General features: G+C 43.2%; 1 protein-coding gene across 2 annotated transcripts in view; it reads right to left on the bottom strand.

Annotated features, from left to right (window-relative positions):
* Positions 1–24142, bottom strand: part of REL (REL proto-oncogene, NF-kB subunit) — a 111992-nt gene that overhangs the window by 24157 nt on the left and 63693 nt on the right. For both annotated transcript variants that reach the window (XM_033938620.1, XM_033938621.1), the window contains exon 6: positions 6132–6272. In XM_033938620.1, coding sequence (XP_033794511.1) covers positions 6132–6272 — 141 coding nt within the window. The remainder of the gene's footprint in view (positions 1–6131; positions 6273–24142) is intronic.

Here is a 24142-nt window from a genome sequence, read left to right as displayed (position 1 = left end):
CCTGAGCTGTCTCTTCTCCAGACTGAAGAGCCCTATCTGCTTAAGCTCCCCCTCCCTAGTCACCGAGAAGGGGGGGGTGTCAGTTTTGCTTGAGAGCTGGGCTTTCCCCTCAAGTATATCCAAATGTACATCTAAAACCTCTCAGATCTGTGGAAATATGCCATATACGATACCACAAAAGATTCAAAAAGGCTTCACCACTCAAACTTAATAAATGTAAGGTTTATCTCTGTTGCAAAATTCTATAGATAACCACCTTAAATAAGCTTTTTTGTTAGACCTCAGCGGTGTAACTGTGTGCATAGCAAATCCACACACAGATTAGCCACACCAACTTCTTCATCGGTCCAATATTCTTTAAAGTGCTAGTGCTTAATAGCTTAAAAGTGCTTAATAGCTCAATGCTGGCGTTAAGGTCTACCGCACGAGGCAATTCAGTGCATGCTATTCCGCACGTTAAAGCCCTAATGCAGCTTAGTAAAAGGAGCCCTAAATCTCCATTGTTGTACCCCTGAAGAAGTCAATTTATTGGTCGAAACATGCAAAGACATAGACGGTTTTGTATTATGTTATTTTATCTTTTAGATAGGGAGAAATTAGGTTCTTACCTGCTAATTTACTTTCTTTTAGCCTCTCTAGACCAGCATAGGACCCCACCCTATCTATTGTCGTGTTTCTTGCATGGAGATTTTCATTTTTTGGTCGGTTTCTAGTATTTTTCTAGGGCAGGGGAGATTAAGAACAATTATTTGGTATTAAATAAATAAATAAATATGGCTAGGGGTACATATTCCGACATAGGACTATGTTTCGCCACAGGCTGTTTCAAGAAAATCCCCTTCTAGATTGCCGGTTCCGTATCACCCATATCGTTAAATTCTATCAGCCTGTGGCGAAACATAGTCCTATGTCGTGTTTATGAGATGAATATTTATTTATTTTATTTAATACCAAATAATTTAAAAACTTTAAATGCACTATTAAGTACTAGCACTTTAAAGAGTACTGGACCGATGAAGAAGTTGGTGTGGCTAATCTGTGTGTGGATTTGCTATGCACACAGTTACACCGCTGAGGTCTAACAAAATAAGTTTATTTAAGGTGGTTATCTATAGAATTTATGATACCAGCCGTACTGGCCGTTTTCCTTCTTTTCAGCACATTAGTTTTGGCTATTGATAATTTAAAGTACTTAGTCAGCATAACATCAATTGACTCAAAACATTTTGTAAAAAACTTTTCTGAAAAAGGTTTATTCCTACTATCAAAATGAGACATTTTCAGTTATTTTAGTTGATAGCTAAAAGCAAACAAACACCCATTTTTTTTAGGAGCACCTATGTAATAAAATTGCATATTCAATATGACTTTGTGCTTCTGTGAAATTACTTTCTCTCTTAGACCAATTTATGGTAAAAACAAAACAAAACAACCATTGGTATCCCCTCACCCCCAAATGATTTAAAAGTGTTTCTTATAAAGTAATGCAATTTAGTCAACTGATATAAGTGCTTCTCATGGAAACAATAAGTGATTTACATAAAAATATACAGACAGTAATTATACTTTTACATCCAGATTAAGTGCACATTGTTTTGAGGTGTACAATTATTGCTTCTGTTTCAATGGGTAGGTAGTGTGTCACTCATGAGCATCCTTCCCATTAAGTGCACAGCCTAAAACAGATTGATAGGATTGGGATACTGTACATCTGTCTTAAGCTTTTCTGGTTATATTTTGTGCTGTTTGGATTTTTGACGCTGGCCTCACTTATTTCTTCTTCACAAGATGAATTTTGTTTATTGGATTAATATAATTTGAGTTAACCCAGGAAAATCGGTACCACCTAAAACTTGTTTCTACATAGCCAGCTGAAGGAAGACCTGTTGCTGACTGTCTCAGCTTCTGGTCTCAAGGCTCGTGCTGAGCTAGGTTTAATTACCATATGACGTCAGCAGTAATTTATAAATGTTCTTTGGTTAGAAGCATGCAGCTCCATTTACACCTCAGCAGTGCAGGGCTGAACCACGGTAAAGGAAGATTTCAGGCGCCCACGCCTGCCTACTCTCCTTTCCCTCAGCTTATGCAGTGCTGACGCTGACTGCAGTTTAAGCATGACCCTGCAGATTTAGAAAGGTCAGCTTCAGTATACCATTTAACCATGACCTTCCATTTAAGGCAGTGGTCTCAAACTCAAACCTTTTGCAGGGCCACATTTTGGATTTGTAGGTAGTTGGAGGGCCGCAGAAAAAATAGTCAATGTCTTATTAAAGAAATGACAACTTTGCATGAGGTAAAACTCTTTATAGTTTATAAATTTTTCCTTTTGGCTAAGTCTTAATAATAATATTGTCATTTATAGCTAAAGACATATGATCAAGAAACTGTTTTATTTTACTTTTGTGATTATGATAAACATACCGAGGGCCTCAAAATAGTACCTGGCGGGCTGCATGTGGCCCCCGGGCCGCAAGTTTGAGATGACCGATTTAAAGCATCTTGTTTAAACTTAAAATGTTATAAAAAGAAAAGGTGCATTTCTCTAACAAAGCATTACATGACAGAAAGACCAGATTAAGACCAACAGGGATGCCCTAAGCACAGCCTTGCAAGTCCCCCCAGCTTATATTCAAGACAACCCTTTTTCCTCCTTTTTGGGGTGAAAAGGGCTACCTCAGCTTATAGTCAGGTCGGCTTATATGCGAATATTTGTTGTGTGTATATTTATTTACAATGACTAGAAAACCGCTAACATTCATGTTGGGTAATGGGTGTGGCAGACGTTGGTGAAAAAGTTAAAGGGCATGATAGCACAAGCAAAAAACACCTTGGTGTCTCCCTTCTCTTGGTGCCCTAAGCATGTGCTTATTTTGCTTAATGGTTAATCCAGGGTGAATGGCAGCATGGGTCACGTGTCAATCATGTCACAGCGCTGTTTGCAGAATCGCAGCTTCCATCAAAGGTAGGCACTGGAAATGGAGGCCAGGGTTTTAAAGGCCTACATTCCCGGCACCTACCTTTGACGGAGCATCGTACCTAGTGGCACCTATCATCAACTCAGCCCATAATCATGCTTAGGTTGGCATTAGGTGCTGCTAGGTGCTACCTCTAAATGCGATTCTTGAACCTATTATCATAGCTGGTTTACATGAATTTAATTAGATTTTAAACGGCGCAATTACTACGCCAATTAAAGCAATTAAGTTAGTAGGCGGTACGGCGACAACCACCACCTAACTTACAGCGCTGTTTTGAGAATCCAGGCCAAAGTGTATTAACTGCAAGGGGCCATAAGTGTCGCCAACACTTACGCACTTAAGCTTACAGAGTATTGCAATATATGTGTGTAAATGCCACTTTCGGCATGCCCATTAACGCTGGTATACACATGGGCTTAGGCAACTATTGTGTGAGAACATATGCATTTAAGAGTTCTTATAGAATAATTGACACCTAAATTTTGGCAGCCTTCTATTGAATTAACCCCTTCATTCCAATTTATTAGGACAATTGATATTGCCTTCTAGTGTGCTGAAAACCTAAAAACTATCAATTTTAGGAGATAGGGATAAGTCAGGGGTGGGGGAAAAGGCTGCAATCCAATCAGGTTTTCAGGATTTTCCCAATGAATATGCATGAGATCTATTTGCATACAATGGAGGTAGTGCATGCAAATAGATCTCATGCATATTCATTGGAGAAATTCTGAAATCCTGACTGGATTGCGGCCTTTGTTCCCCACCCCTGGGATAGGTGCAAGCCACTGGTATTGTGTTTCATCCCTACGAGATGGGGTGTTTTGTGAATTTATTCCATATTTGAACAAAATTAGGATAATTATATAACTGGATACCTAGATTAAGGGGACAAGCAGTTGCCTGCTAAGATACTATTTTATAAAGACGTGTGGGCATCTGTGTCTTAATAAAATACTAGCATAAGTGGCAGATATCACACCGTGAATGCAGGTAAAGCTCACAAGTGTGCACATAGACTATAGTATTTTATAACTAATGGGCATATCTGCGAATAATGACTGGTCCATCTAGACCAGTCATGGGCAAACTAAAGCCCGTGGGCCATATCCGGCCCATTTAGTTTTTTAATCTGGTCCGCCGATCATCTGAACCCCGCCGACTGCAAGCCCTACATAGCTCCCTCCAGAGCAGCGTCGGGCCGGCAGCACTCTAAACAGGCTGCTTCGCAGCCTTTTCTCATTGGGGAATTTCCTCTGCCACATCACTGATGATGTCATCAGTAAAGTGGCACATGGAAGGCCCCGACGAGAGAAGGCCGCGAAGCAGCCTGTTTAGAGTGCTGCCAACCTGTACGGAGGGCTCGCAGTCGGAGGGGTTCAGAAGGGAGGGAAGGATGGAGGGTCAGCGTGGGTTTGGCTGCACAGCAAAGGCGGGTGCTCAAGGGTTCTGCTGCACAAGGGATGAGAGGGAGGGAGGGAGGGAAGGATGGAAGCTGGGCAAGGGTTCTGCTGCACGAGGGATGGGAGGGAGGGAAGGACAGAAGGTGGGCAAGGGTTCTGCTGCACAGGGGGATGGGAGTGATAGAAAGATGCTCTTGGTCCAGCCCCTATGTCAAATTTAAGAACCCATTGTGGCCCACAAGTCAAAATGTTTTGCCCACCCCTGATCTAGACCGTATCCTTGGCAATGCCTTTGACAAAATACACTCAAATTTAAGCAGATCAGTATTTTAGAAATGGCCACATATGTGCAGCAGACTTTTATAAAATTTGCACCAAAATGTCATTGTATGGAAATTCTGTTTCTATTGTTAGCCAATGCTTCATGCCGCCTAAATACTGAGTTATTCATATGCCTGAACACATACTGGCTGCTCATCTTCATGATATTCACCAGAAATGAGTGAATCATAAAAATCTTGTCATCCAAAAAAAGTGGAGGAGAGCCTAGTTGTTAAACCAGCAAGCCGAACATCAGAAAAGCCAAGTTTCAAATCCTGCTTCTGCCATGGATACTTCAAGTGTCCTAGAGCAAGTCACTTCACCTTTCGTTGCCTCAAGTACAACTTAGTTGAACATCTACTTGGACAGGGAAATAACTTGTGTACTTATTGGTAACTTGAGCTTGGATTTGGGAAAAAAAGTACTGTAATTCATTTGCCCAGACGTTACCTGGTACTTTTGGTGTTTTAATCTGTTTCAGTTTAAAAAGGTAGAAACAAGAGGTTTTGTGGAAAACTGATGTTCATGATGTAGGCTTTATTAAAACAACTTCATAATCCACATGAAAGTATCTAGGACCCAATACACTGGAAATACTGGACCCAACATGGTCTGTGTTTTGGCAATACAATCTTCCTAAGGGGTCCCTATGCGTCCTATGATAAGACCTCGTGGATTAAAAATACAAATAAAACACTGCACTGATGCAAAGTTCTCAGCGCAGTGTTTTATTTATATTTTAATCCACAAGGTCTTATCAAAGGACCCATAGGAACCCCTGAGGAAGACTGTATTGTTGAAACATGGACCGTGTTGGATCCAATGTTTCCAGTATATTGGGTCCTACATACTTTCATGTGAATTATGAAGTTGTTTTAATAAAGCCTACATCTTGAACATCAGTTCTCCACAAAACCTCTCGTTTCTGTTGGATTTCTCTTTGTGGAGTGACCAGGGTCAATTTCCTGCTTGCACTTCAGTTTAAAAGGTTGCATAAGCTTTGGGTAGCCACTGTTGCTCAACACATTATTTTCAAGTGCTCTCACTTTCGATGTATAGACTTGAGCTGTTCATATTTGATGAACAGAGCCAGAGAGAAACAGAAGACAACAGGAAGCCACATAAAAAAAAGAAAAAAAAGCACAAGGCTATTAAGAAGCAAAGGAGAACCTGGCGTGTCTCTCTGCACTTTATGAATTCCTGCTGTAAATCATAAGAACAGGCTTGCAACACAAGAAATAATATATTCCGTAGCTTGCTTCATGATTGTTGCAGTTGTCCGGGTCTTGATATAAGACCCGGACAACTGCAACAATAATAATACGAGGACGGCTTGTACCAGCTGTGAAAGTGGCCTGCAAAGTCATTCTAAGAAGCAGATCAGAAAAGCTGCTTGTACCTACAAAGTGAAATAAAATATTAAACTACTTACTGTTATCGTAAATTGGGTTGGAGACAACAGGAGGAAGAGCAAGGGTGAAATTACCATGCTCATCAGGGAGGAACACTTGAAAACACAGTCTCACCACATTTAGGTCATAATCTTCGATGGAAGGCAGCTGTTCTTCAGGTACTGAAAAAGTGAGATTATGAATTACGGTCACAGTTCCTTCTGCTCGTTTGTTTTCTCTTATTTGCTGTCATATTTTATGCAACTGGCTGAGCAAGACTCTAGAACCTAAATCACTCCTTGATCCAAAAGGGATCATTTGTATTTATCCCATTTTCTAAGCATCTCTACAAGATTGCTTGCATGGAAAGAAGCCATCTAAAAGGTTGTTTGTCATGCTCTCTTTATGACAGGCTAATTCCAATGATTCTCTGTTTTGGAATGCATTGTCATAGATAGTTTCCAATTTCATGTCCTATTTGACTTTTAGATGTAAGTTAAATTTCTTATTCCAGAAAGCTTTTGGATAGGATATTAGTCTTGAAACAGCTTTGCTAATTGGCACTATCATTTGCTACATCTACCTATATATTCTCCTAACTTTTAAGGTACCGTAGATATCATCCATTCACCACCTCCTCCTTCCTTCCTCTTCAATTGACTCTTTCCTTGACCCATTTTCTTCTTTCCCAAAAATGGGGGACTTTGTCTTATGTTTGGGTTAGCACCCCCCCCCCCCCAAATCCTGACCTGTTGCAGGCCTCCGCTGGGCCTGCCGTAAGACTCGGTGGTCGAGCAGTGGGCCGGACCAGGAGCGGTCTTCCTGTACTCCTGCCCCGTGCTGAGCCGCTAGCTGAATGACTGCCATGAGAGAACTTGCAGAAGCCGTTCAGCTAGCAGTTCAGTTCAGGAGCACAGGATGACCGCTCCTGCTCCGGCCCACCGCTCGACCACCAGGGATTTCAAAAGTACGCGGGGGAAGCTGGAGGGAGTTAAAGGCGTTGCAGTTGGCTAGAACAGGAGGCAGGAGGGATCCCTCTTGTCCTGGCCCATTGCTGAACCACCAGGGATTGCAAAGGTATGTGGGGGAGGCCTGCATGGAATCAGTCGGGAGGGAGAATTCACAGTGTACAGGGCAGAGAGGGAGGGGGGGACAACAGGGCAGGGCACTTGAATATTACCTTCCCCCCAGTTTATATTCAAGTCAACCTATTTTCTTCCTTTAGAGGGAAAAAATGTTACCTCAATTTATATTCATGTCAACTTATATTTGAATATATATGGTACTTAAAATACAAAGAAATAGAACTCCATCAAAATATAGAACTAGCCTAAATAAATCTCAGTCAGAACACTTACTCATTCATACCTATTATATACTTCTTAAAAAAAAAACCACAAAAATACAAAAAAACGAATCCTATTAAATATCTACTATCTGATGCATCCTCTGACTCTTTAAACGTCAAACCTTCTTGTCTTAAATGTCTTCATATTACCTCCAAATATAATATATTGAACCTATTCACTAGCATGGCTGCTCCTCTTTGCTAGTTCTTTTTCCCCCAACTGTTATTTCTTTCAAGCTTCTTTACGTCTTCTACTCTCTGATGATCTGATCGATTTTACACTTAATAATGTTTCCCAAAATTCTCATCAAACCTTCTCCACCACTTTTATGATCTATAGACTATCAAGGCCTTGAAATTTATTGACAAGGTACTTTCATGTTACAAGCGCTCCTTGCTCTGGACAATCCTGTTATACATGAAATCCACTCTTTAATCTACTCTAAATCTTAGATATAGGGCTCGACTCTGTTTACAATAAAAATATGATTACAAAGAGGTGTTGATTTTAAGACAGATCATTAGGAATTACATTCTAAAAAATGTTGAAACATCGTAGATTTTAAAATTTTTCGGAAGACCTGGAAGGAAATACATGATCAGGGCAGTAGATTCCAAACTCTGGGTTGGGACACCAACAAGGGTCACATCAGAGAAAGGGGGGGTCACGGAAAGACATATTCTCAATAATGTAAGTCAGAATGGGTCCTATGAATCAGTTAATATTCACAAACCCTCCTTCTACCTTCTGTGTAGGCTTCTCATAAGAATGGTCCTGGAGTCTGTGAGCGCACACTGATATACAGAGTGCTGCTGACCACTGCTATTGCTATATTCATGCTTTGGATAAATAGAAGATGGAGGAAGTGGATGAAGGAAAGAGGGAAGTAGATGTCTGCTATTTTGTTTTTATCATCGTCTAGATTCATGTGAATTATTAAAGTATTAAAATGCAGTCAACACTGGATCAAAGTTTGGACCGCACTGCTGCAGGGTTTATCAAATACCAGTGAAGTGGCTCACCTGCAAACATTATTTCTGGCTTGACCCATTTCTGTACTGACTTCCCATATTTAAAAAAAAATAAATAAATAAATCATGCTCAACTCCTCAGTCTATTATGCTATGTTGTTAATCAAGTTTTCTATTTCGCCTTTACCTATTCAGTTCAAGGTTGGATTACATTACAGAGGATGAGTCAGTTACTCAGGAAGTTACAATGGATTGATTGATGTGGACATTCAATAGGGTTGCTAGTACAGGTAGATCAGTACAGGTATTAATATAGTTAGGTCATAGTTTCAACTACATAGTTATAAGTACAAGTAGGTCATTGTTGGTTCTTTGTTTTGTCCTGGAAGTTGCATTAGACAGATTAGGAATGCGCTTTTACAATTACTGTTCCAGTTACTTCAGGGTTGGCTCCCTGTCTTGGTACAGAAATGCTTCTTGAAGTTCTATGAACCTGAGGTAGTGGTCACAAGATCGTAGTTAGTTCCAGCATTTTGCTAATTGGCATTGGATGGATAGAGTAATTTGCCTGGTAGACTTTATGTTGTTGCATGCTGGGAATTTTAATTGGAAAATATTTCTGGTGGAATATCTATTGGAGACACCCTGAAGTAGGACGGTCAACTCTGTTAGGTAGTCTGGGACATTCCCTCCAAGGATCTTAAAAGGCAATGATGCCCAATTTAAATTTTACTTTACTGCAAACTAAGCAAGCCTATTCAACCTGACACATTTGTCTTTTTGTCATATTCACCTCCCTCTTTATATTGGCTGCTCCTCCTTCAGGGAGCTACCTACACCAGAATTCTTATTATTATTATTTCATGGTGTGATTCACAGGGGAACTATTTTAAGTCTAGTCCTCAACTAAATGCAGTGGTACTAGAGGTGTGGTCATATTATATAACACAAGGAAGAGCATTCAGTAAAACTAGTACGGTAGGATTGAATGTGAAAGAAAGGAAAGCAAAGACAAAAATATGTAAATTAGAAAAAAAAAAAGAAGATGTTGCAACAGGCTAAAAGTTTGCATGGATACCGTTTAAAAATACCATCTTGAACACTCATAAAATGCATTCCACGTATGGTTAAAAAAGTCAGCAGAAGGACATCTTAAAGTTATCGGCATGAGACGAGCAGAAATATTATCAGTAGCTGAGCCTCAATTATGGAATTCTTTGCCTGGATATACTGTATTAGAGGAGAACCTGCTCTAGATAATTTGAAATGTTTTTTTGAAAACGTTTCTTTTTAAAGATGCTTTTGATAATTAAAATTCACCAATCAAACTTATTTTTGTAGGTCTTTTGCTTTTAAATATTTTTGCTTCTGCTTTTAGCCTCTCCCTATTATGTGACCCTTCACTGTTATCTTTTTCTAAAATTTGGGAGTTCCACCTCCTCTCCCATTGTTGTCTGTAAGAATTTTTGTTATCGTATGTGTAAAATGTTCCTGTTACCCCTTTTTACTTTTTTATATTTGTAATTCGCTTTGAAACTATGTTATAAGCGTTTGCATCAAATTTTAATAATCATGAAACATGGAAAAAATAGAAGAGAGCATAAACACTGGAGCATTTTTACTAAGCTATGCTAAAATGGGTTTAGCACATTCTTTCTTTTGTGTGTGCTAAGCCCATTTCTAGTGAGGGTGTATATTCAGTCTTTTTCTTTATATCTTTTTTTGGCCATGTGCTAATGTTAGCATTAGAGCATGGTCATTTTTAAAAAAATTAACACAAGAGCACTTACCACAGGGATCTCAAAGTCCCTCCTTGAGGGCCGCAATCCAGTCGGGTTTTCAGGATTTCCCCAATGAATATGCATTGAAAGCAGTGCATGCACATAGATCTCATGCATATTCATTGGGGAAATCCTGAAAACCCGACTGGATTGCGGCCCTCAAGGAGGGACTTTGAGACCCCTGACTTACCGCCTCCTATTTAGTAGGTACTAAGGCCTCCTATGTTATGGCACACTACCTAGTTAGTACAGTGGTAATGCCAGTGTGCATCCATGCCCTGCCCCTTCCCCCCCACCCCACCCCCAAACTCCAAAAATAAATACCATAGAGTTAGTGCACAGAGATGGCAAAACAAATGCAAAATGCTTTAATACATTTGGCATCCATCTGGCAGCCATTCGGGACACACGTTTTTCGAAAAAAGCTCCCTGATGCAGGACGCCTACATTATAAGCATTGTCACGGGTGTAGGAGACGCATAGGGACACCTAAATTCGCCCAAGGCTGGGCATGGACGTGGTTTTGACCGGAAGAGGCCTTGGGCAAGTTTAAGGGGCCCTAGGCATTTCCCTAGAGCCGCGAGAGATGCCTGAAATGTAGGCCTGCAAAATGCTGGCCTATATTTCAGATCTTAAAAGTAGACACGGCTGGCTGATCTGATCGCAGAAAAGGAATCCTCGTTCAGCTAACCTGGCAAGACTCCCCAAAGCTGCATTTTGGAGAGTCCTGCTGGCTCAGCGTACTGGAGGAAAAATACCCCTGCTGCGATCAGCTGAGCTGGCTGTAGCAGAGGACCCCCCCCATCCGCCCCTGAAATTGGAGGGATACCCACTCCCTCCTGCCATCAGCCCTAGAACCCCTGACACATTCCTACTCAGAAACTGGCAGAAGGGTTGTCTACTCCCTCCTGTCGCTGGCCCCCTCCGAAGCCCCGACACCCCCTCCCATTCAGATATTGGCAAGAGGGATGCCCACTCCTTCCTCTCACCATCCCTCAAGCCCTTGAAACCCCCAAACTGCCGACACCTCCGAACCCCAAAGCCCCACTCCTTGATACCCCTTAAATCCCAATACTCCACCACGACACCCCCCAAACCCCAACATCCCACCCTGGCACCCCTAACCCAATTCGGACCCCCCCCCCCCTGTACCTTTCAAAGTAAGGCCAGCTGGAGGGATGCATTCTCCCTCTGGCCGGAAGGCCCGCCTCTTCAAAATGGTGGGCCTTCTCCTTTCCAGTGCATCCTGGACCAATCAGAGTCTTAGGCCATGCCCAGTACATCCCAGGATGCATCGGGAAGGCGGGATATCAAATACTTGATAAATATGAAACGATGGGGGAGGGGGGTGTCAGGCGGTGTTAGGGAGGAGGGAGTGGGCATCACTCCTGCTGATTTCAGGGGTGGGTGTGAGGGGGTCCTCTGCTGCAGATGGATCAGCTGATCGTGGCACGACTCTCCAAAGCATGACTTCGGGGAGTCCTGCCAGCTCAGCTGATCAGGGATTCCCTTGCCAGGATCAGCTGATTGCAAGAGATCCCTTGGCAAAAATAGGCAGGGAAGCCACCTATCTTTGCAATCAGGCAAAGGCGTGATTCTCTAACCAGTGCCAGTGTCATGGGTTCCAGTTAGAGAATCAGGGGGTTAAGTATCTGTTCGTTAGAGCAGACACAATTCTGCATAGGATGCTAGTACATGATTCTCAGCCGCTTCTTAGGAGGCCGTTGAGACCAGTGTCCTATACAGAGTCAGACCTTTTTTCTCTGTTAAGTGTACCTTAGATGCCGGATAACTGTAGTTTCTGGTTGCTTGAGAGTTAATGTAAAAAATAGTTTTGTCTCCCTTCCCACCTCACTCTATCATCTCCCCTTCTTTCTGGGTCACTTTCTCTCCCAATTTCTTTCCCTCCTTCTCTCTCTTCTCCCCACACATGGGTTCAAAATCCATCCATCTCTCCTCTTATGCATCCTCCCGCCATATACTTCTGGTCCACCTCTGCCCTCTCTCACTCCATGCGGGTCTCGCCTCTTGGACCCCTTCTCACTTACTGAAGCAGCAGTGGCAGACCGCAGAGGCAGTGCTGAAAACAGGCTGCAGGGCCTTTCCTCTGCCACTGCTGCTTTGGGTAATGGAAAGAGGGACGGCGGAGGGGATGGGGGTGGAGGGTGGCAGGGTGTCATGGCTGAGGACTACTGCTGCCGCTGCTACTGTTTTAGGGCTGGGAGGGAGGTTTTCTTTATTTTTGCTGGTTGTTGAGTACCAGTTAATCGAGCTTCTACTGTATAGCAAATGTTAATTTTCCCTCTTCCCCAAGAGAGCACCTTTCCTACAGGTGCTTCTCTCAAGGCTATGTACACACATGGCTTCTTTCATGTATACACATACGTACATATTTAAATTGCTAACCTTTAACAAAGTGGTTTTCTCCTACAGCCCACTAATTGTTCCTGAAGTTAACACATCCCCCAGTCCCACCTACAAAGTTTATGGTTACTTTAGAACTGGTAATATCAAGATTAAAACTTGAAATATACGTCAAGCACCATGCAAAATAAGGTCAAAACACTAGAAAAATGTTTCTACCACAGTCATTTCCTCCATCCTAGCAATCAGTGGGATGTGTCACTCACACTTAGGTGATACTGACACGGTTCACTATGCACTCTGGGCTATAGTGGAACATTAAATGCAAAATATACAAAGGAAAGCAAAAGATTTGGGTTTCATTTGGGTCTAATACATAGGCTCGTCTCAAAATTACCAATGCATAGCTTACTCAATAATGGTTTTCAGTCAAAATTGCTTGAACTAGAATAGAATGTTAACTAAGTGCCTCAAGATATGTACACTAAGGGCTAGATTTACAAAGCAAACCGATCGTGTACCGATCGGTGTGTGACCCCTTTGCAACCAGATTTCCCTCAGGTCCCATTCACTAACCTCTCCTGCGATCCGCTTCAAATCCATGCATGCAAATCAGGTGAAATGCATGCAAAGTAGGCAGGGACGCAATTCACAACACAAAATTTCACATCCGACTGGGCTGGCCAATCAACTACAATCAAAAACTACAATCAAAAACATCTTTCTGACTCTGGAAGCCCTGCTCGCCACCCTCTCCTGCCTGCTCGCCCCGAATCGCCGCTCTGGTTTTCTCCTGCCCTTCTTCCCCGAATCTCTCCTGCCCTTCCCCGAATCTCTCCTGCCTGCTCGCTGCATCGCCGGCCCGGTTTTCTCCCGTCCTTCCCCGCCCTGCGAGCCCGTGGTTTTAACCCGCGGGGATCGCAGAAAAGCGATCCGTGCCGGCAGATGGGGGCGTTCCTCCGATCGCCTCCATCTGCATATTTTAGTTTGCTGAATTCGTCGCACCTGCCCGGACGGGCCCGATCGGGCAGGTTGGTGAATCTGGCTCTTAATCAGCCCTAACCTCATATATTAATTCTGCTGTGGACAGAGCTTGATTAGTCCTAACTGGATGAAGTACTGTCTCAGACAGAGATCACGTTTGAGTGCAAAAGTGCGTCATATGAAGCCCGCCATATCTGGTGAAAACAACTTGGTCTTTTTCAAAGTGTGTGTTAGTGGCACAGGAAGCAAGCAAATGCAGTTCCTTTGCTCTATTTTTAAACTCTCATTTCTGCATCAAACAGAAGCTGATATAATGTTCTTTCAACTGGGGGTTATGATGAATGATTCAATTTGTAATCAAACCTATAACTGGAAATGAACCAATGTATATAAAATCCTACCATCCGTTCCCATGAAGTTATAGAAAAGAAAATGGAAGTGTGAATAAATAAATGAAAAATTCTAGATAAACAGCTTGATATTCAAATTTATGAATCCTGATTTAGGAACTAAAGCTGGGCATCTCTGTTGAATGTAAATACTCTGAGTTTCAGTTGCATACAGGCACATAAATTTAAGTTTAGGTGCCTATTTCTTTGCACAGTGCTTAAAATCGGTGCTCGGTTTGCTAATTCTTCTTTCAGTTGCCAAACTTAGGCCCTCTTTTACTAAGCCACGGTAGAGGTTTCTACCGGGCCTCAGAGCATTCTGGGACGCAGCAGAAACCTCTATCATGGCTTAGTAAAAGGGAGGGGGGGGGTGTTAATACCATACCCAGCTGATGGTCTTCTTTCTGTCATCCAGTTCTAACTGTAGTAGAAATAAGAATATAAGAATTGCCATACTGGGACAGACCGAATATCCATCAACCCCAGTATCCTGTTTCCAACAGTGGCCAACCCAGGTCCCATGTACCTAGCTAGATCCTGACAGCTTCGATGTTCTCCTCCTGCTATCCAAGTTAAAAATAAAAAGAACCCACTTTACACAGTTTTAAAAAAAGTGAGTTGAATGTTGAACTTAATACCTACTATATTTTCTTTCCTTGAATCCTGTAATGGGTTGAAACTACAGGCCGACCAAATTTCAGTTTTGGTTATAGTGCCAAAACTGGCCTAAAATCCTTGTTCTGCCTGGTTCTGGATTCAGCCAAAAGACTGTGGGGCACTCAATCAAAACTTTAAAACATCCAAAAACCAGCCTAAGTCAGCACTTGGACATCCTAATAGTAGGGACGTCCAAGTTCCGATAATCAAAACCAACTTTCTGGACCTGCAGCAGTAGTTCTAAGCTGCTGTGCATCAGAGATCAAAGGGGTCTGTTGGGAAGTGTGTTATGGGTGGAAATCGGGCGGGCTTCAACCTGGACGTTCTGCAGCCATAAAGATTTCCTAGAGGGAACTTTGACGCCGGCAGTTAGATATGTTTGAGTTGCATCTAAGTTCTATAAAGGTGCCCAAACTGACAAGAAGACCACTGGAGGATTTAAGGCATGACCCTCCCTTACTCCCCCAGTGGTCATAATCCCCTCCCACCACCCAAAGGGTGAAAAAAACCCCAGAAACCTCTAGGCTTCCCATCAGCTGATCGTGGCAGAGGAGTCCCCATCAACTGAGCCAGTTTTGGGGATTTCTGGCAGCTGATGGGGATTTTGAGCCAATCAGAGCCTTCAGCCCCTCCCACTGCATCCCAAGATACAATGGGAGGGAGAAGCCCCATAATTTGCAGCACGCGGCCCCGTAGGCAGGAGGGAGTGGGTTTCCTTCCTGCCATTTTCTCATCTGAAGGTATTGGGGGGTTCAGGAAAGTGGGAGGGGCAGAGATGTCAGGGGAGGTCCGGAATATTAGGGAATGTCAGGGGATGTCTAGGGAAAGGTGTAACATAGTAACATAGTATATGACGGCAGATAAAGACCCGAATGGTCCATCCAGTCTGCCCAATCTGATTCAATTTAAATTATTATTTTTATTTTTCTTCTTAGCTATTTCTGGGCGAGAATCCAAAGCTTTACCCGGTACTGTGCTTGGGTTCCAACTGCCAAAATCTCTGTTAAGACTTACTCCAGCCCATCTACACCCTCCCAGCCACTGAAGCCCTCCCCTGCCCATCCTCCTCCAAACGGCCATGCACAGACACAGACCGTACAAGTCTGCCCAGTAACTGGCCTAGTTCAATCTTTAATATTATTTTCTGATTCTAAATCTTCTGTGTTCATCCCACGCTTCTTTGAACTCATTCACAGTTTTACTCTCCACCACCTCTCTCGGGAGCGCATTCCAGGCATCCACCACCCTCTCTGTAAAGTAGAATTTCCTAACATTGCCCCTGAATCTACCACCCCTCAACCTCAAATTATGTCCTCTGGTTTTACCATTTTCCTTTCTCTGGAAAAGATTTTGTTCTACGTTAATACCCTTTAAGTATTTGAACGTCTGAATCATATCTCCCCTGTCTCTCCTTTCCTCTAGGGTATACATATTCAGGGCTTCCAGTCTCTCCTCATACGTCTTCTGGCGCAAGCCTCCTATCATTTTCGTCGCCCTCCTCTGGACCGCCTCAAGTCTTCTTACGTCTTTCGCCAGATACGGTCTCCAAAACTGAACACAATACTCCAAGTGGGGCCTCACCAATGACCTGTACAGGGGCATCAACACCTTCTTCCTTCTACTGACTACGCCTCTCTTTATACAGCCTAGAATCCTTCTGGCAGCAGCCACTGCCTTGTCACACTGTTTTTTCACCTTTAGATCTTCGGACACTATCACCCCAAGGTCCCTCTCCCCGTCCGTGCATATCAGCTTCTCTCCTCCCAGCATATACGGTTCCTTCCTATTATTAATCCCCAAATGCATTACTCTGCATTTCTTTGCATTGAATTTTAGTTGCCAGGCATTAGACCATTCCTCTAACTTTTGTAGGGCTCTGCGGCTCAGCTGAGCTGCCAGGAATCCCTGAAACCGGTTCAGCTGATGAGGATTCCTCTGCTGCGATCAGACAAGTTAGTTGGTGGGTGCATCTACAAAACTTGCTTTTGTGTGTTTTTCATGTGAATGTTTTTATATTTCAAAATGGGCAAAAAAAGTAGACATCCTACGAACCTAAACTTATACCTAGCTCATTTTCAAAAATAAGAGATGTTTGGCAGCTTTGAAAATGGGACATTTTTCCCCACTGGGTTTGTGGACATCTTGCACAAAACATCCAACTACAGCAGGGCTGCCCAAGTCCGGTTCTCGAGATCTACTGGCAGGCCAGTTTTTCAGGATATCCACAATGAATATGCACGAGAGAGGAGATCTGCATATCAAGAAGGCAGTGCAGGCAAATCTCGCTCATGCATATTCATTGTGGATATCCTGAAAACCTGGCCTGCCAGTAGATCTCGAGGACCGGACTTGGGCAGCCCTGAACTATAGACTTAGGCACACTATTGATTATGCCCCTCCATGGCTATGGTTTTGATTTTGGCCGAAACTGATCGTGTGTTTTTGGTGGAAGCTGAAATTTGTGCTTTGTCTTGTTTGTTTGTTTGTTTGCCTCCCTACTCTCTGAACAGGAGTTGCCTTCCCCTCCACCCCCCACCTTGCCCCTCGGGCCTATCTTACAATTCCTGGCTGTTTAGGGGTGTAACAGGATGTATGAAACCATGCCACTTCCCCTGCTTGACACTGCTGCTCAGACTCAGAATAAACCTCAGGAAAACCCAGAACTCCCCTCCTGGCTAAACGGTCTCACAACCACAGCAGCACTGAGAAAGAGGTTTCCTCATGAAGGGGGGGAGGGGAGAAAAGTAGGAAACCAGAAAGTGACTCAGGGGAACTTTAAAGGCTGGACTAGACCCAGTAGGAGAGGTGTGCTAGAGGGAACTTGGAAGGGCTTGGCACTGACAGAATTTGTAGGAGGTAAGACACTACTACATTTAAAAACCTGCCTTTGTTCAGTGCCTAAGACCTGGGACCAAATGCTGTCTGTTTCCTGCACTTAAAATAAAGACTGTTTGGGGTGTCACACCCTACGGAGAATGGGACTTGTGATTGGGAAAAGATTGGGGAAAAGCCTACTTGTTTTTAAGGAAGAGCACAAACTTATAGGAGCCTGTGAATAAACAGGCTCTGCACTACTGTTTAATTAAAGAGCTTTTCTCGTGAATGCCCAGAGTGTGGTCTGTCTGTCCATTGGTGCAACCCTTCTCTGGAACACGCTGCCCACCTCTATCACAAGGGGCATAGTCAGGACAGGATTGATAACCAGGCACTCTTGCACATGCTGACTCTGCCACTAGAGATAATGGCAGCAATTTTGAGAGTAATCTCACTAGTCTGCCACAAGAGGCCACAGAAGCCATTTTGACATTTAAGTCTGTAAATTTGGGATAAGCTCCCTAGGAATTAGCCTCTTTGTAGAGAGATGGCATCAGGTGTCACTCCAAATGGGGCGCAAAGTCAGCCATTTCTAAAAACACTGACTTGCACTTTCAGTTTTCATTAGCTAAGGGGGAAAGCCAACAGTCACTCTATACTGCAAGGCTCAGAACACGGTATCTTTAAAAGATATCACCAAAGCAGGGAAGCTAGGGTATCCCATTAGCGAGGTTGCAATAGAAAGCATAGGTGTCTTTAAATACAGAGCAGACAAGATTTTAAAGATTGCAAATCATCCCTGTCATCTGCCGAGCAAGATGTAAATAGAAATAACAAACATTGTTGAAATGTCTTTATGCAAATGCCAGAAGCCTAAGAAACAAGAAGGGAGAATTAGAATATATTGCACTGATATAATAGGCATCTCTGAGACCTGGTGGAAGGAATATAACCAATGGGATGCTGCGATACCAGGATACAAATTATATTGCAGTGCTAAGGTAGACTGAATGAGTGGAGACACAACATTATATGTTAAGGAGGTCCTTGAATCAAATAAACTAAAAATTCTACAGGCACCAACACACACCTTGGAATACCTATGGGTGGAAATTCCATGTGTAAAGGGGAAAAGGATAGTGATAGGAGTGTACTACCATCCACCTGGCCAGGATGAACAGACACATGCAGAAATGTTATCAGACTGGTGCCTACTGCTGGCTTTAGCCTGGCCTGCTAACTGCCAATCACTCACTCAGGTGACCTCACAAACCTACTTAAACAAACCCCTGTCAGGATGGCGTGAGCTGCTAATATGACACAAAGGAAAATAAACATCATGTGCTCCTTAGTGCGCTCCTATTCTTACTACCACACTTCCTTTGTATGCTGGGCTGTGGCTGATTGGTTGAGCTGCTGTCTCTGCACCCAGAGGTTGTGAGATTAAATCCTGGTGCTGCTTCTTGTGACCCTGGGCAAGTCACTTAATCCTCCAGTGCCCACCACTTTGAATGTCAGCTTTGAAATGCCAAAGCAACAAAAAGGTGGTATCCAAGTCTCCATTCCCTTTCCCTTATTCCTCTCCCAAGTATGCAGAGTAACAAGGACTGAGATTTGGAATCTGTCATCTTCTGCCCCGCTATAGAGTTTACCAATCCAATCTTAGTCTCTAAGTCAGAGCTTAGGGTCTGGGTGGGATTTTGAGAGAGGACTCAGGATTTACTAGGGTAGAAGAGTGGGAACTAAGAAATTGGGCAGGGATTAGGAGGACTACAGGGACTAGCTGATTGGGTGAGGGGTATAAGTAAAGCTATGAGACTTAAGCACACAAAGATAAGGAGAGGAGATAGTTTGAAGGACCTGGTTTAGGAGGCAGTTAAAAAGGAGAGATGTTTATAGAGAGGATGGGAAACAAAGGAAGGGGATAAGAATTTGAAGGAAGGGTACGATGAGGAGGTAGAAAGGGGAATGGGAGTCAGGATGGGGGGGGGGTCAAAACAGGACTGGAGGTGGAGATGGGATGAGGGCCAGGAAAGGAACTAGGAGTGGTAAGAAGATGAGAAGCAGAAGAGGGAGTAAGTATTCAGGATGGATGAAGGAAATAGGGAGGAAGGAATGAGATAGACATGGAAAATGAAGGACTAGGGAAGTAAGACTTGGAAATGGAAAGCTGGTTGGTAGGTAGGGGGGAAAAGATGGAAACTGGAGGGTGACAAAGAGAAATGTGATCTAGCTATAGGCAGATTAGAGAAATGGAGATAAAAGATAAACACAGAAGGATCAACGTCAGGGATAGATATAGAGCTGGAAGGGAAGAAGACTGGGAACACTAAGAAACAGAAAATGGAAATTATATCCTGGAAAAGGACTTAGAAAACTAAAAGAAAAAGAAGTGGTAAAGAAGGACCAGGACCAATCCAACTGGAAAAATAAAATGATCAGAAAATATGGGTACCTTCCTAGGACCATTCTTGCAGTATAAGCCTTAATAGCACAAATTCATGCCATAGGGCTAACCCCCAACATGGAAGCACAAAAATAAAAGTTGGCTCAAGGTACCAAAATCCCTTGAGCTGGCCCTGGCACTAAGCCTCATGTAGTTTATTACACTGAACTCTGTGTGTCTGAAGCACTGCAAACAGCCTAATCTAGCTATTATGCCCTATATCCAAAATAAGGTGCCAATGTTCCTTTATATGATAGGGTGCCAGATCTAAAACAGTGCACAAATCCTCTTGTACAAATTTACATCTGCTCTGATAATGTAAACATACAGAATGCATGTGCTCAATGCATAAACATACGTCATAAAATATGTGCATATAACACAACTCCCCTGGCTCCTCACACATTACAATGCTTGGGAATGCTTATAAGCATGCTCAGTCTTGTAGGTATGTGTACTTGAATGTGTGTATTCAGCTGAGTAGTTTTATGTTCAAACAATTTTATTGATGAAAACAGCGTTACAATCGTAAACAAATTATACATATCCAAGTCGAGTAGGAAACAATGGAACAGTAACAGCAGCAAAGAGAAACAGTCATCATCAGTTTTATACATAAAATGTATAAATCTGTTTAACTATTCCCCATTAACAGACCTAGGTCCATAATCAACACAAAGCACACCAGGGTCCTGGACTCTTATGATCAATGGAGTGAGCCATCCATCATCCCTCCCCCTCCTCTGATTAGTAAACTGTTATCAGATGCATAAAGTACAAAAAGAAACCCCCTAGAAATAAAGAACGCCCCTCCCCCCTCAAATAGCGCTGTCACAAAGCCAAATTTCAAACAGACCAACATCCACTAAAACTATTTTCTGCCCCCCCCCTCCCCGGTTCTCTCCACTCAGTCAACTGCGAACAGCCCAAATTAGGACAGCCACATAAGTATTCCACTACAGCCTTTGGGATGCAAGGACTGCAAATAGGGTTCCCAGATACGTATAAACAAAAGCTTCCGCTTCCGCGACCCCCTGACATCCCTTGCCTCCCAGGTACCCAACTGATGCAATAGGTTCCACCAATGCCAGAACCCATGGGGGTCCTGGACCGTCCAATATTGTGGGATACATTTACGGGCTAACAAGCTCATTTTCTTATAAAGATTCAGGTTGCCCCAGGGCAAATGACCATAATCCTCGAACAAATCCAGAACCAATTGGGCTGGTGTACTCCTCAAGACTCTACCAATCAATCTGGACATGTAAGAGACTATACATCTCCAAAAACGCTGTATGATTGGACAGGACCAAATTTCATGTCCCAAGGTGTGCTTCCCCTGTCCACTTGTGACATATTGGTGTAGGGAGACCTCCACTGTAATATAATTGTTTGTACGTATAATAGGCTCTTAATGTCACCCTATAATACGTTTCCCTCAACCAAGCACACGGGGTCACCTCTGGCATCGCCCAAAGAGTGCGGGTAATATCCCAGTGTCCCAAATTGACCTGTAATTCTGTCTCCTATCTACCCCAAATAGTTTGATAGTCTTTATGGGGCTGTAGAATTTGCAAACTGTTATGAATGTGCAATTCCGATAGGGGGGTCTCCTCCTCACGGGAGAAACCCCCCCACACACACACAGTCTAGCCCCCATGTGTTTACCCAATTGTGCTCTGTTGAGTGATTTCACATAATGCTCCACTTAATGACACGCAAACTGCGCTCCCCAGGTATTTCCCACCACTACTTGCAAGTCAGCACGAGATAATAACTCCCCTTCCTCCCCCAAGAGGTGTTCCAACCTGGAAATAATACCTTTCATTTCCCATGACAAATAAACCCCAGACTCGCAGCCTGGCTGAAAGGCTGGATTGCCCTGTAATGGCAAGAGATCAGTGACCCTTGGGTCCCCCCCTCCCCCCGACATTTCAGTAACCATCGCTAAGCATCTTGCAGAGAACAAAATAAAACACTTGCTCTGAAACGGGCAGGAATCGCACTCCTGGGACTAAGAAGCAATGCAAACACATTAAAGGTAGCAAAAACCTCCCATTCCATCTGAAGAGGGGTATAGCAACTAGTCTGATTCACCCAATCCCCCAAGTGTCTTAGCAAACACACATAATTATAAACCTGGACATCTGGCAAAACCAACCCCCCCCTCCCCCCCCTGACCAATTCCCCAAGAGCATAGGCAAGGTTAACTTGGGCTTCTTAGCAGCCCAACAAAAGTGAGTAATACCTCTGTGAAAACGATGCAAATCTGTCTCAGTCAATCGCAATGGGAGAATCTGCAGCACATACAGCCACTTTGGGAAAATAAGCATCCTAACCAAACTAGCGCGAACCAGGTGTGAGAAGGGTAGAGCCTGCAAAGAATCCAACAAGAGCGCCGTTTGCTGCTGTAGCTTGTCTACATTGACACGATAGAGAGGGTGGACCTTTATAGACAGACATCAAATCCCCAGATACACAAACTGTCCTGGCGCCCAAGTTAGCGGGAACTGGATTCCCCCAAAGGGCTGGGACCTCCGCCAAGCAGGCCAACGCTTCAGATTTCTCCAAGTTTAAATCGAAACCCAGTGTAATCTCCATATTCTTTGATCATTTCCAATAAGGCATGCAAGGAGGGCTGAGGATCCGCCAGATGTATTAAGATATCGTCTGCAAAGGCCGACAACTTAAATGTAGCATCACCTATACGAATCCCCTGTATGGTTGGCATGGCATAAACATCTCGGATGAGTGGGTCCAAGGTTAGCACAAATAGCAAAGGAGACAATGGGCAGCCCTGTCTAGTACCCCTATATATCGGAAACCTTTCTGTTTCAAAATCTTTCAGCACTAATTTAGCTTGAGGCAGGGCATACAAGGCCCTCACAGCTGAAACGAAGTACCCATCAAAACCATATGCTGTTAATGCGGCGTACAGAAAATCCCACCAAAACTTATCAAACGCCTTTTCGGCATCAAAACTGATCAACACAGATGGGAGATTCCGGGCTGCACTCTGCTCCAATGACAACAGTAATTTCCTCACATTCTTAGTTATTTTTCTACCTTTCACAAATCCCGACTGGGTTTCATGAAAAATGTCTGGCAACACCGCTGCCATTCTATTTGCCAAAATTTTAGCTAACAATTTGCCCGCCGTGTTCAAAAGAGAGATGGGGGGGCGATACAAACCGACCTGTTCCAGCTGAGTAGTTTTAAAAGAACCATTTTCTGTATGCAAAATATGTTTTATATGTGGAAAATGCTTATATAAATTGTTTCCTTAGAGGTCTTGTAGTCTTCATGGGGGGAAAAAAAAAAAAAAGGTCTACCCAAGGGACTGCCTGCTTTATTTCAAAGGCAAATTCCTTTGAAAATGAGGGTTGACCTACACGACCACAGGTAGAAAGCATCCACATACCTTGTGCTTGCATTGAAATGGAGACAGAGTGAACACAGAAATTTGAAAATACAGTCACTACATGTGCTTTCACTTCCCCCAACCTAGCCCCACCCACACTTGTGTCTGCAGTAAAGGGTCATGGCAATAATCACTTACAGTTTTATGTGTGGGTAAACTTATATCTAAACACATAAAACCTTTTGACAATTGTCTGCCTAGTTTCTTTAAAGAATTTAACTACATGTCAGTATAAACCATGGAGTAGAACCTGGACTGGCTCATTTTGTTAAGATTGACACTACACTTCTGAATGTGAAACCTTTGAGATTTGCCTTCACTGCTTCGTGATAAAAATGTGAATGAGAAAGTAGCCATTACACAGAAAGCACTTAGTCAAAAGGGACTTTCATTTATACAAGATTCACTTCCTGTTTTTGAGGCCTGAACAGCTGAAGATACACACACACACTAACCACTGTTATTTAGTTAATAAACATAGATCTGTAGGAGGAGAGTTTGTGGGGGTGGGGTGGGGGGTTGGTAGAGGTGTGCTTAGAGTACTTGGCGAGTGCCAGTGGCGTACCTAGGGTATGTGGCACCCGGGGCCCATCATTTTTTGACACCCCCCCCCCCCCCCCATGTAAAAATTTTTTTTTTTTTTTTTTTGCAACAACCATGAAATGGAATAAATGGTCAGAATAGAAACAGGCAGTGAAAATTTTCTTTTATTGAACCTCATATATGTAACCATTATTCCAAACATAACAAAACATAAATTATGTCTAAATTGTCATGACATTAGAAGTACATATGGAGTAGTTGCAGGCAGTGGCGTACTTAGGGTATGTGGCACCCAGGGCCCATCATTTTTTGACACCCCCCCCATCTATATGA

Source organism: Geotrypetes seraphini, chromosome 3 (genome assembly GCF_902459505.1).
Source record: "Geotrypetes seraphini chromosome 3, aGeoSer1.1, whole genome shotgun sequence".
Taxonomy (NCBI): Eukaryota; Metazoa; Chordata; class Amphibia; order Gymnophiona; family Dermophiidae; genus Geotrypetes; species Geotrypetes seraphini.
This window is presented reverse-complemented; position numbering and strand designations above follow the sequence as displayed.